This window comes from Salvelinus sp. IW2-2015, linkage group LG12 (genome assembly GCF_002910315.2).
Source record: "Salvelinus sp. IW2-2015 linkage group LG12, ASM291031v2, whole genome shotgun sequence".
In the NCBI taxonomy this organism is placed as follows: domain Eukaryota; kingdom Metazoa; phylum Chordata; class Actinopteri; order Salmoniformes; family Salmonidae; genus Salvelinus; species Salvelinus sp. IW2-2015.
In genome coordinates, this window is record NC_036852.1 from 4,760,008 (window position 1) to 4,773,460 (window position 13,453).

The following is a 13,453-nucleotide window of genomic DNA, read 5'->3' on the forward strand; positions in this document are numbered from 1 at the left end:
CCACAGTCCTTGGTAGTGGGCCGCCCTGTTATCTTCAAAGCGGGTGAAAAAGGTATTTAGCTTGTCCGGAAGCAAGACGTCGGTGTCAGCGACGTGGCTGGTTTTCCCTTTGTAGTCTGTGATTGTCTGTAGACCCTGCCACATACGTCTCGTGTCTGAGCCGTTGAATTGTGACTCCACTTTGTCTCTATACTGATGTTTTGCCAGTTTGATTGCCTTACGGAGGGAATAACTACACTGTTTGTATTCGGCCATATTCCCAGTCACCTTGCCATGTTTAAATGCGGTGGTTCGCGCTTTCAGTTTTGCGCGAATGCTGCCATCTATCCACGGTTTCTGGTTAGGGTAGGTTTTAATAGTCACAGTGGGTACAACATCTCCTATACACTTCCTGATAAAGTCAGTCACCATATCCGTGTATTCGTCAATGTTATTCTCAGTCTACCCGGAACATATCCAAGTCCGCGTGATCAAAACAATCTTGGAGTGTGGATTCCAATTGGTCAGACCAGCGTTGAATAGACCTTAGCACGGGTACTTCATGTTTGAGTTTCTGCCTATAGGGAGGGAGGCGCAAAATGGAGTCATGATCAGATTTGCCYAAGGGAGGGCCTTATAGGCATCCCGGAAGTTGGAGTAGCAGTGGTCGAGTGTTTTAGCAGCGCGAGTACTACAGTCAATGTGTTGATAGAACTTCGTTAGCGTTTTCCTCAAATTTTCGTGGTTAAAATCCCCAGCTACAATAAATGCGGCCTCAGGATGTGATTTCCAGTTTGCTTAAAGTCCAGTGAAGTTTTTTATGGGCCGTCGTGGTATCAGCTTGAGGGGGAAATATACACAGCTGTGACTATAACCAAAGAGAATTATCTTGGGAGGTAATACGGTCGGCATTTGATTGTGAGGTATTCAAGTTTGAGTGAACAAAAGGTCTGGAGTTTATGTATGTTATCACAATCCCACCATGAGTGGTTAATCATGAAACATACACCTCCGCCTTTCTTCTTCCGGTAGAGTTCCTTATTCCTGTCTGTGCGATATACTGAGAACCCAGCTGGCTGTATGGACAAAGACAGTATATCCCGAGAGAGCCATGTTTCTGTATAACAGAGTATGTTACAATCCCTGATGTCTCTCTGGAAGGAGATTCTCGCCCTGAGCTCGTCTACTTTATTATCCAGAGACTGAACATTAGCGAGTAATATACTCTGAAGCGCCTCCTGAGTCAGACTAGAAGTCCACTCCGAATACCTCTTCTCCACCGGCAGTGTTTTGGATCACACCATATATTATAAAAAATAAAAATAAATCACAACAGCTGTGATGGAAACAGGAAGTTTCTGTACAATTGTATAAATGCCTACATTAATTATGCGAGAAATGACAGTGGATACGACTTTGTGCAAATATTGATATAATAACCATCATATCGAAGTAAACTTGGGAGTCACGCGATGATATGGTGTGTGTGCTCCTCCCACTACGACTCAGGAAACCATGCAGTTTATTAGGCTACAGCTGAAATATGTTTTTAATAACCTTTATTTGATCAGGGAGTCATACTGAGACAAAGGTCTCTTTTACAGATGAGCCCTGAATTACATAAATGACAGAAAATACAAATAAAAATATAAACACAAAATGCATGCAGAACGAAACACATTTATCAGTAATAAGTTCCTCAATCAGCCTTCTGAATTGCCCTAGAGGCACCAGAACATCAAATTTAAAACATTTTGATGATCGTTCTACAAATAAGCTGCAAGAAAACTATGAGAGACCAAAGGAATATGCATTTAGCCAGTCATGAGACCGGGTGTGGTATCTTGTATGTCTAAAGTCTAGTAATTATGTTAGGTAGGTACAGTGGGACTTTTTGTAAAAGAGCTTTAGAAATGNAGTTTATGTATGTTATCACAATCCCACCATGAGTGGTTAATCATGAAACATACACCTCCGCCTTTCTTCTTCCGGTAGAGTTCCTTATTCCTGTCTGTGCGATATACTGAGAACCCAGCTGGCTGTATGGACAATGACAGTATATCCCGAGAGAGCCATGTTTCCGTATAACAGAGTATGTTACAATCCCTGATGTCTCTCTGGAAGGAGATTCTCGCCCTGAGCTCGTCTACTTTATTATCCAGAGACTGAACATTAGCGAGTAATATACTCTGAAGCGCCTCCTGAGTCAGACTAGAAGTCCACTCCGAATAACTCTTCTCCACCGGCAGTGTTTTGGATCACACCATATATACATTAAAAAAAAAAATCACAACAGCTGTGATGGAAACAGGAAGTTTCTGTACAATTTTATAAATGCCTACATTAATTATGCGAGAAATGACAGTGGATACGACTTTATGTGCAAATATTGATATAATAACCATCATATCGAAGTAAACTTGGGAGTCACGCGATGATATGGTGTGTGCTCCTCAGACTACGACTCAGGAAACCATGCAGTTTATTAGGCTACAGCTGAAATATGTTTTTAATAACCTTTATTTGATCAGGGAGTCATACTGAGACAAAGGTCTCTTTTACAGATGAGCCCTGAATGACATAAATGACAGAAAATACAAATAAAAATATAAACACAAAATGCATGCAGAACGAAACACATTTATCAGTAATAAGTTCCTCAATCAGCCTTCTGAATTGCCCTAGAGGCACCAGAACATCAAATTTAAAACATTTTGATGATCGTTCTACAAATAAGCTGCAAGAAAACTATGAGAGACCAAAGGAATATGCATTTAGCCAGTCATGAGACCGGGTGTGGTATCTTGTATGTCTAAAGTCTAGTAATTATGTTAGGTAGGTACAGTGGGACTTTTTGTAAAAGAGCTTTAGAAATGGAAACATAGCAATGTATCAAGCTACGTGACATAAGAAGGCCAACCAACTTCCTGGTAGAGAATGCAGTGATGAATACTAAAATTGTCGCTTGTAAAAAAGCACAGTGCGCTATGATAAACTGCATCTAACAGCTTTAATGAAGTGGCAGCTGCGTTCATATAGATGACGTCGCCATAGTCTAGGACCAATAGGAATGTCGACTGAATAATCTGCTTTCTACTATTTAGCGAGAGGCAGGACCTATTTCTATAGAAGAAGCACATTTTTATTCTCAGCATCTTAACTCATCAATATGCTTTATAAAAAGACAGCTTTTCATCCATCCAGACGCCCAGATATTTGTAAGCAGGGACACGATCAAGCTGGACACCATCCGAAGTACATATGCTTGAGTCAGACTTATTTTTATGCGCTCTAGAGAACAACATATTACTTTGTTTTTAGTACTAATTTCAAGTCAATAAAGTTATTCTGTATTACAATGAAGGCAGACTGTATCTCAGATTGCCCCCACGGTTGACCAGGCTCTATAGCATACACAACAGTATCATTGGCATACAAGTGCAGGTTACAATTTTTTACAGACAAGTTGATATTGTTAAATGCAAATAGTAAAAAGTACAGGACCCAGAATCGAACCAAAAGGACACCTTTCCTAATATCCAGAAAACCTGATTTAACACCATCAGTAGATATACATTGAGTTATATCTGTCAAGTAATTTTTAAACCAGTTACATGCAGCCTGGTCTAGGCCAATTGAGGAAAGCTTCTGAATTAGCAGTGAGTGATTAACAGTATTGAAAACCTTTGACAGGTCAATGAAGAGGGCAGCACAATGTTGCCTTTTATCTATACAACTAACSACATCATTTATAACTAGGGATGTAGCAGAGATAATTCTATGACCTAGTCTAAAACCKAACTGATGTACATTTAGAATACACTTCAAAGATAAGAAAGTTCTTAGCTGAGAATTAATCAAGGGTTCTAATATTTTAGCTAGGCAAGAAAGAAATAGGCCGATAATTATTTAGGTCACAAGGGTCAACACTAGGATTGCAAAGGGTCYGAAACTTTCGGGCAAATTTACGGAATGGGAAGTTAAGCCCGGAATTTGGGGAATTTTGCTTATGTAACAGTATAACTTTAAACCGTCCCCTCGCCCCGACACGGGCGCGAACCAGGGACCTTCTGCACACATCAACAACCGTCACCCACGAAGCATCGTTACCCATCGCTCCACAAAGGCCGCGGCCCTTGCAGAGCAAGGGGAAACCCTACTTCAGGTCTCAGAGCAAGTGACGTAACCGATTGAAACGCTATTAGCGCGAACCCGCTAACTAGCCTAGCATTTCACATCCGTTACACTCACCCCCCTTTCAACCTCCCTCCTTTTCCGCAGCACCAGTGATCCGGGTCAACAGCATCAATGTAACAGTAATAACTTTAGTACGTCCCCTCGACCTCCGGGCGGCGAAACAGGGACCCTCTGCACACATCAACAACAGGCACCCACGAAGCGTCGTTACCCATCGCTCCACATAAGCCACGGCCTCTTGCGGAGCAAGGGGAAACCCTACTTCAGGTCTCAGAGCAAGTGACGTAACCGATTGAAATGCTATTAGCGCGAACCCGCTAACTAGCTAGCCATTTCACATCCGTTACACTAAATTCATCAAAAAAAATTAGCGTGTAACAGTGAACCATAAGGCAATCCTAGGTGTTGTGGCATTATTTGTTTAAATTATCCCCCAATTGAATGGAATTGCAAACCCTCTGCATGCACAGTGCATTCTTACATCACATGCACAGTGGCACTCCTTCCATCACATGTGCAGCTGATTCTCAAGATCTTGCACACTAATGAGATGCTATTGAGCCCACACTACTACACTGTCTAGAGCTAAGGACGACAGCTTTCTGGTAAGTTTTGATTACAATACGGGTGGGTGAATATTATTTTTTCTAATCTTTACAGGAAAATGCCACGGCATTATCTGATGTGGAGACATTTCACTGCAGCTAATGTAGAAGGAAAAGCTGTGTAAATTTACAAATACTGTGCCAAATCATATGTGAAGAAAAACACAAAGATCAGAATCCTAGGGCCAAGTGCATAAAGTTCCTCAGTGCTCACAACAAGCAACCTCTGACAAAAATCCCTCTACTTCTATTCGAGGTGAAAATGATGAATCAGATACCTTATCGATAGCAACAGCTCATGGTCCTCCTGGAATCAGACGWTTTTTGTTACTCAATGGAGGAACGTAGTCAGAAATGCTTATGAATGTCTTGCTCAAGCAGTATAWGCAACTGGTTCACCTCTGATGCTCATAAGCAATGTGTATTGGAAGAGATTTCTGAATGTTTTTCGCCCAGCATATACCTCTCCAACCAGACATGCTTTATCTACTKATTTGCTGGATGCAGAGTTCAAGTGAAGGTCAAGCAAATCATAGAGAAAGCAGACTGTATTGCAATCGTCTCTGATGGGTGGTCGAATGTTCGTGTGCGTGGAATAATTAACTACATCAACACCCCTCAAACAGTATTCTACAAGAGCWCAGACACAAGGGACAACAGACACACCGGTCTCTACATTGCAGATGATCTGAAGGCATTCATCAATGACCTTGGAGCACAGAAGGTATTTGCACTGGGTGACAGACAATGCTGCGAACATGAAGGTTGCTTGGTCTAAAGTGGAGGAGTCCTACCCTCACATCACACCCATTGGCTGTGCTGCTCATGCATTGAATCTGCTCTACAAGGACATCATGGCACTGAAATCAATGGATACAGTCTACAAGAGAGCCAATGAAATGGTTAGGTATGTTTAGGGTCATCAAGTTATAGCAGCAATCTACATCACCAAGCAAAGTGAGAAGAATTTGAGCACCACATTGAAGCTGCCCGGCAACACCCGTTGGAGTGGTGTTGTCATCATGTTTGAGTCTCTTGGGGGGGAAGGAGTCTCTCCAAGAAATGACCATATCGCAGTCTGCCGATATGACAGCCCCATGAAGAGGATCCTCCTGGATGATGTATTTTGGGAGAGAGTGGTAAGCAGCCTGAAACTCCTGAAACCTATAGCAGTAGCCATTGCACAGATTGAGGGAGACAATGCCACTCCGTCTGATGTTCAGACTCTTCTTGCAGATGTAAGAGAAGCGTGAAGACATCTGCCTGAAGCCCTTACACGCCGCAGCGTACATGTTGGACCCAAGTATGCTGGCAAGAGCATCTTGTCTGGTGCAGAGATCAACAAGGCCTATGGTGTCATCACTACCATGCCTCGCCACCTTGGCCTCGATGAGGGCAAGGTTCTTGGCAGTCTGGCGAAGTACACTTCCAAGCAAGGGCTTTGGGATGGAGATGCAATATGGCAGTTGTGCCAAKATATCTCATCAGCCACCTGGTGGAAGAGTCTTTGTGGATCTGAGGCTCTTTCCCCTGTTGCCTCCATCATCCTCCAAATCCCACCAACATCAGCCGCCTCAGAGAGTAACTGGTCCTTGTTTGGGAACACACACACATCAAAGCACACAACAGACTGACCAATACAAGGGTTGAAAGATTGGTGGCCATCCAGGCAAATGAGGCTTTTTGAGCCAGACAACGAGCCAGGTTGGAAAGTGACAGGGAAGATGAGGCCTCAGAGTCTGATGTTCAAGAGGAGGTCCAGAGAGAAGACATGGAGAGGAAGACAACCAAAGCTTTAGTTTCTAGACTATCATTTTACAGATGTATGTTGAAAATGTTTTTGAGAGATGCGATTAATCATTGGGGATCATTCAATATTCCATTTATTTTGTTGTTCAGTGAAATCATCCTCATTTAGAGATCAATTCGTAACTAAATCGTTTTAAAAATGTATATTGGAAGGATTTAATCATTCGCAATTATGTCTACTTATGATAAGGTAAAAGGTTTATGTTTCTGTCTCCATATGATACGGTAAATATATCCAATGCAAAAAAACATTGACATTTAAATGGTATTAATATATTCCCGTTAATTCCCACGGAAAGTTTCCACCTCTGAATATTCCCCAAAATGTGCAACCCTAGTCACAACGTTAGTGAAGGGGGAGTACATGGGCCGCCTTCCAAACTTTAGGGATAGTACCAGATATATAATGGTCAGGTTAAAAAGATGGGTTAAAAATTCAGCAATCAGGGGGGCAGAAAACTGCAGCAAAAATGGATCAAGCCCCAGGGGATTTCTTTTACATCAATCTTAAGCAAGGCATCTAGCACATCACAGATAGTAAATTGTTGAAATAAACAAAGATTCACTATAAGTTGGCGGGTTAACCGTCGTGTCAGCTGGAGGCTGGCAGAGGGAAGAGCAGTCGATTGACTGACCAAAGTCAATTAAACCAGTTTTTCTCAAGTAAAAAGCCTGCGAGATAAAAAGATGATTAAAAGCATCACTTATCCCATTCTTCTCAGTTATGATGCCAGAGGCAGACAGCACTTGCATTGGCAGGGAAGAAGAGGAATGTGTTCTCTTCAGTGCATTGACTGTTTTCCAAAACTTAGAAGGATCACCAGCAGAGTCAGAGATAGCTTGATTAAGCTTTCTTAAATCGAGATAGGACATCTGTTTCTCAATTGTCTGAAAGATTGTCAGTCCACTACAGAGTCAGTTTCCTTGAATTGGCCCAGGCCTGATTTCMCATCTGAATGAGCTCAGATAACTCAGATGAAAGCCAAGGGTTAGATCTATCTTTGACTCAGATTTTTTTTTTAAAGGGGAGTGTGTATCTGCCAGAGGAATAAATATGGAGGAGACATTTTCTATAGCCAACTCAGGGTCAGAAACACAGGAGACAGTGGCTAAATCAGATTAGAACATGTTATGTTATGATGAACTTCACAGGGTGGTGAAAGTGCATGGTATGAGCRTGATGCTCKTTTCTCAAAAATATTGAGGGCCTTATTGACATGAAGATCGATAAATACAAATATTCTCACTCTTATCCATAATAAATCTCATCATGTAGGCTAGCCTGTCTCTGCGACCTGTTGGTTAGAGAGCACGAGCCAAGACCAGAGTAGAGGCTCATTTGCTATTTAAAGCAACAGTTTGTGACAAAACTATTCGCAGAGTTAGATTTCTATTCGGTACATGAAAACTTAGGTGAAAAATGTACATTGTGTGCACCACGTCATCACACACTGATTTTTATCCACAACAAGTCTGCTTGGTGGAAACTGGTGGGAAAATGCGCATATTTTCTTTATGCAGATTTTAGAATATTCACATTAATATCTGTCYCCAATTGGATGGAAACCTAGCCAATGTTAAAGATAGGCAGTTATGAAATATTTGCCAGTCATGGTAGCATGTGGTTCCTCCCCTTGGTCTCCTCATATTCTAACAATTATTGAAACATTTACAACAATCCTGACAGCGATATAGTTTATAGTTCATGTGATTTATCCTCATATGAACTCATGTGACTACCGCCAGTGTTGAAAGATGTGCTACTATAGCAACAATTATATGATTTCCCTTGTGTGAATCCTCATATGKGCGGTCAGACTATCTTTACGACGAAAATATTTGCCACAATATTGACAGCAATAACATTTCTCTGTGTGAATCCTAATGTGAGACCTCAAATTACTAGGACGAGCAAAACATTTGCCACAGACCTGGCAGCAAAGTGGTTTTTCCCCTGTGTGAATCCTCATATGAAGTGTCAGATCACCAACTCGATAGAAACATTTACCACAATCATGACAGCGATGAGGTTTCTCCCCTGTGTGAGTCTTTCTGTGATAGTTCAGATACCCAACTTGAGTAAAACATTTGCCACATTCATCACAGCGATGCGGTTTCTTTCCTTTGTGGGCCTTCCTATGAGCATCCAGTTTTCCCATCTGAGTGAAACGTTCACCACAATCACTACAGCAAAATTGTTTCTCTTCTGTGTGACTCTTTTGCACTGGTGACCTTAGATCCATGGTTTCTCTACCCTTCGAGCTTTGTCCTATTTCTGTCCATGTCTTCTTCAATTTGCACTGGGGATGAGAGTCACTGGTTGGCTCTGAGGAATTATCTTCCTTAGGTTCTGTTTTGATCTCTTCAGTAAAGGCCATTGTGTCTTTGTATTGTTCACTTTGGGTTTGTGAGGACTGAGTTGGGTACTGATCGTAGTCACTTTTCACCCAGGCAGGAGTGAATACAGAGTCTTCCTTCTCCTGGATGATACTGAATTCCTCCTGTTCCTCTTTAATCTGMATGGGGTTCCAGTCATCTTTCCCCAGACTGGGGCTCAACTCCTGCTTACAATYCTGCTCGACAGGGTGACACTCCACTTCAGAGACAATGAACTGCTGGAAATCTGAAGGAAAGGAGAAAGGATGAGTTACAACTGAAATGCTGATTAGCTGGTTTTAGCAATGCTAGTATTTACACACTASCAATGCTAGGAATTAGTTTGAAAAAAAAAACATAAGTCTGCCAGCGGACAGAAGTTAAATTTAATTTAAACTTACTCTGAAKATTTTCTGTAGGCTTGGTCCTTATGCAGGGGGGAAATTTTGAAAAAAAACATAATAGAACGTAAATTAAACAGACTTTCCAAACATGGGTCTGTGTTGTAGACCCACTTCCACTTCGCTTACCTCATCTCAAAATAAAAGTCCTGCACGTGCGCCATACCTGCACACATAAAAAAAAATCAAGAAGTTGTGGGGGACTTTTATTTTGACATGAGGTAAGCAGAGAGGAATAAACCCATGTTTGGAAATTRTGTTTAATTATACATTCCATTAGATMTYTTTTWWTTTTTTATTCCCCCCTGCATYAGGACCAAACTTACAGACAATTGACAGAGTAAGTAGAAATATCATTTTATTTCACTATTCAGCATTTTTGCAAGCTAATTCCCATCAACGCTGTTGTGCAAATACTAGCCCTGCTAAAAGCATTTACACACTGATTAGATAGGTGCTTATGCGCCATCTGACATAACGGGGTCTAGGATAGAATGGCACATTATTTTTTTTAAAGATAGCCCATAGGATAGTTCACGATTTCGCGCTCATCTGTATTGTTGTCGATTGACCCAAACAGTTTTTGAAGTGTGTATGGGCAATCATTTTACCAGTAGCCGCAATCTGACTCTAATGATTATAATGGAAGGCGCATAGCTCCATACTGGTCTAAACACCACTAATGGTCCATTTAAAAACGCAAGGGTTGTACAGCGAGCGACTGTATTCAGTAATCTCTGTTACTCAGAACTAAAGTTTTGAATAATTGGTCAGCTGTTCGATTAAATTCTGGATCCATACATGTGAAGAGATGCTAGACTGAGGAGAGGATTGTTTATTCTACTACATGTAATATTATAAATATTGACTGGATTTGTGATGCAAGCTATCGGTTTCTGGGACCAATCAGAACGGTCAGAATGTGTTTGCATTCTAGAAGAGGTCAGGGAGGGAAGAAAATCCAGACCATAGAGATAGATAGAGGACTTATACTTGTATCTGTGTCATTATAGCCTTTGTGACAGCAGGGCAGCGCCATTGAGGCAATCTCCATTTTGAAGTAGTCAATTTTCTTCTTCACGATTGGCTGATCCCTCCTGATGACCCAGTTGGACATAACTCCAACAGGGTCACCAGGAGCGATCAGCCAATGAAGTTGTAAATCCCACTCAGTTGACTACATTAAAATGATGGAAGCCCTCAAAGGTTTTTGCCCATGCCAATAGGGCCTTTTGGCCACTAGATGCCTCAATKATTTTTTATGATCCAGACTCATCGTGGAGAAGAAATGTTAGTGGGCGTGGCGTTTGGCCCGGGAACGATGTGGATGAGTACTCAGGCTAGCGGGAGYTAGGTTGCTGCTGATTAACAGCGGTCTGCACCGGAAGGGCTGTAGTGCACACAGGCCACAAACGGCTGCCGGCAGTGAGTCTGCAACTGTATGCTGGAGACAGCATTATGCAGTCAAATACATCCAGAGTGAGATTAAAAMATGTGTTCTGTTTATTGTCAAATACATTAATTATTGTATTTAGTTGAAATTATGTAACGACATTCCAACATTGTGTAGCATTAATATTCCAGGGGTTGGGTTAAATGCGGAAGACACATTTCAGATGAATGCATTCAGTTGTACAACTGACTAGGTATTCCCCTTTCCCTTCATTTGTTTGCATCAGTTTCAATACAGGACTTTTAAACTGGAAGGCGAACATCCAATTTCACTATTGTTAATGTTGCTCACCTCACAYTTGTAGAGCTAGTGGCCCAGTGGGGGCTTGCTAGCCATAAGAATCCAACTAGACGTTCATTAGGACGACTTATCTCTCGTCAGAAAGGTGCTATGTCACGATCAGGACAGCATGGAACTGGCGCGAGGTACGTCTCGGAAAACACACCTCAATCTCATTATCCCCACTGACAAATCGAGAATGGTAAGCTGASAAAATAAGACTATTTCAAACTTCTCAATTTGTCAGTGTGGATAATGGGATAATAGAGCTCGCCAGCTTGTAGGCCTATAAGACGGAAATTAGTTAAGTCTGGTTCGTTCAGCCATTCCTATYAGTGAAATTAATGGAGAAAGAAAGGGGTTTTGGGATAAATGCCAAAAAGAGAGGTTAACACAGACTTAGGAGATCTTCTTCTGTGGGTTTTATGGCAGACTACAACCCAAAAAGGTGTATTACTGCCACCAACTAGACAGGGTTGAAAAAAACAAAGGTATAAATAAAACCCATACGTGATAGGGAAAATGTACTTAATCCACCCACAATAAAACACCACATTGACAAAACCCCAAATCTCCCACTTTTTRCTTCAAATCTCCATATCTCCCTTCTCAGGCTCTATGACCTGAGAAGGTGGTTTGGCTAATGACAATACTCCATGAAACTCCTTCGCCGAGAAGTCTTTCAGTCCCAGGAACCGTACTGCTACAATCGATCCACAATCTATTTTCCTGGACTTCCTCTCCACCTTGGCAGTGCCATTAATCCCCATAGCTATAAAGGCCACATTGTTAACCTTTAACATATCTGGGTCTTGCTGTCAACCCCTGCTGCCTTCAGTGAAGACCTATCCAACACCATGGACTCTTCAGGAGCGCCATTCGAACCCTCAACCCTTTTAACAGCCACTGCATATGAAATGCTCTGGACAGCCCCGACTTTGGCCAGTTCATACTTTTTCACCCTTGTTGTGCATTCATGGTTCCCACCCCAATTGCAACAGGTCAAAAAAATGATATTTTCCACAACTTGAACATCTCGGCTTCTCCCTTCTGCAAACACTTGACACATGTCCAAAAGCTTTACAATGATCACACTGCATTGGTCTTGGAACAAATGATTTTTTTCTTAGGAGATCTTATACATTTTGTTCTAGGAGATAATATCAGTCAGTTAACATGACCTTTATGAATTCTTTGTGCTTGTTTTTCATAAATAAATGCTTCAAATTCACCAAAAGTTACGTTACCTGATGAATACTATCTCTTAAAGGGGCATTTATATTTTTATTTGATTTTGACTTCATCATCTCCAGCCCCTCCTAAAATGATTTGGTTTTAAATATACTTAAGTATCAAAAGTAAATGTAATTGCTAAAATATACTTAAGTATCAAAAGTAAAAGTACAAATCATTTCAAATTCCTTATATTAAGCAAACGGCACACTTTTCTTGTTGTTCTTTTTTACAGATAGCCAGGGAAAAACGAGAGAGATCCAACCACTCCAAGAAGATCCATATACTGGATAGGCCGAGGGCAAGCTCCAAAACTTGCAGTACATCATGTACAGATAGCAGGGGCACTGAACCGACATCTTCAGATGCAGGCAGCTCCACTCAACATCATTTACAGATAGCGCAGGGGCACATCTCCAACACTCAGACATCATTTACGATGAGCCAGGGGGACACTCCAACCCACTCATGACATCAGTATTAACTCGATAAGCGCAGGGCGCACTCCAACACTCAGTACATCATTTACTGGAGATAGCCGAGGGAACACTCCAACACTCAACATCATTTACATGAGCCAGGGCACACTCCAACACTCAGACATATTATAAGATAGGCCAGGGCACACTCCAACACTCAGACATCATTACAGATAGCCAGGGGCACACTCCAACATCCAAGCATCATTGTACAGATAGCCAGGGCAACACTCAAGCACTCAGACATCATGTAACGATACCAGGGGGACACTCCAACACTCAGACATCATTTACAGATAGCCAGGCGGACACTCCAACACTCAAGACATCATTTACAGATAGCCAGCGGGCACTCCAACACTCAGCATCATGTACAGATAGGCCAGAGGGCACACTCCAACACTCAGACATTCATTTACAGATAGCCAGGGGGCACACTCCAACACTCAGACATCAATTTACAGATAGCCAGGCACACTCAACACTCAGACATCATTTACAGGATAGCCAGGGGCACACTCCACACTCAGACATCATTAAGATTAAGCGCAGGGGCTCACTCCAACACTCAGAGACATTCAATATTAAATGAGTAAGCCAGGGGACGATCTCCAACAACTCAGAACCATCATTACAGAATAG

General features: G+C 41.8%; 1 protein-coding gene across 2 annotated transcripts in view; it reads right to left on the minus strand.

The window, feature by feature from the left end:
- The window catches only part of LOC111970909 (zinc finger protein 32), a 35,496-nt gene that overhangs the window by 15,779 nt on the left and 6,264 nt on the right, over window positions 1-13,453 (minus strand). Inside the window, exon 2 of one of the 2 annotated variants that reach the window (XM_023997661.2) lies at window positions 4,866-9,213. The exons of the other annotated variant lie outside the window; for it this stretch is intronic. Coding sequence (XP_023853429.1) covers window positions 8,366-9,213 — 848 coding nt within the window. The 3' untranslated portion in view covers window positions 4,866-8,365. Of the gene's footprint in view, window positions 1-4,865; window positions 9,214-13,453 lie in introns of those variants that run through there. 2 annotated transcript variants of the gene reach the window in all.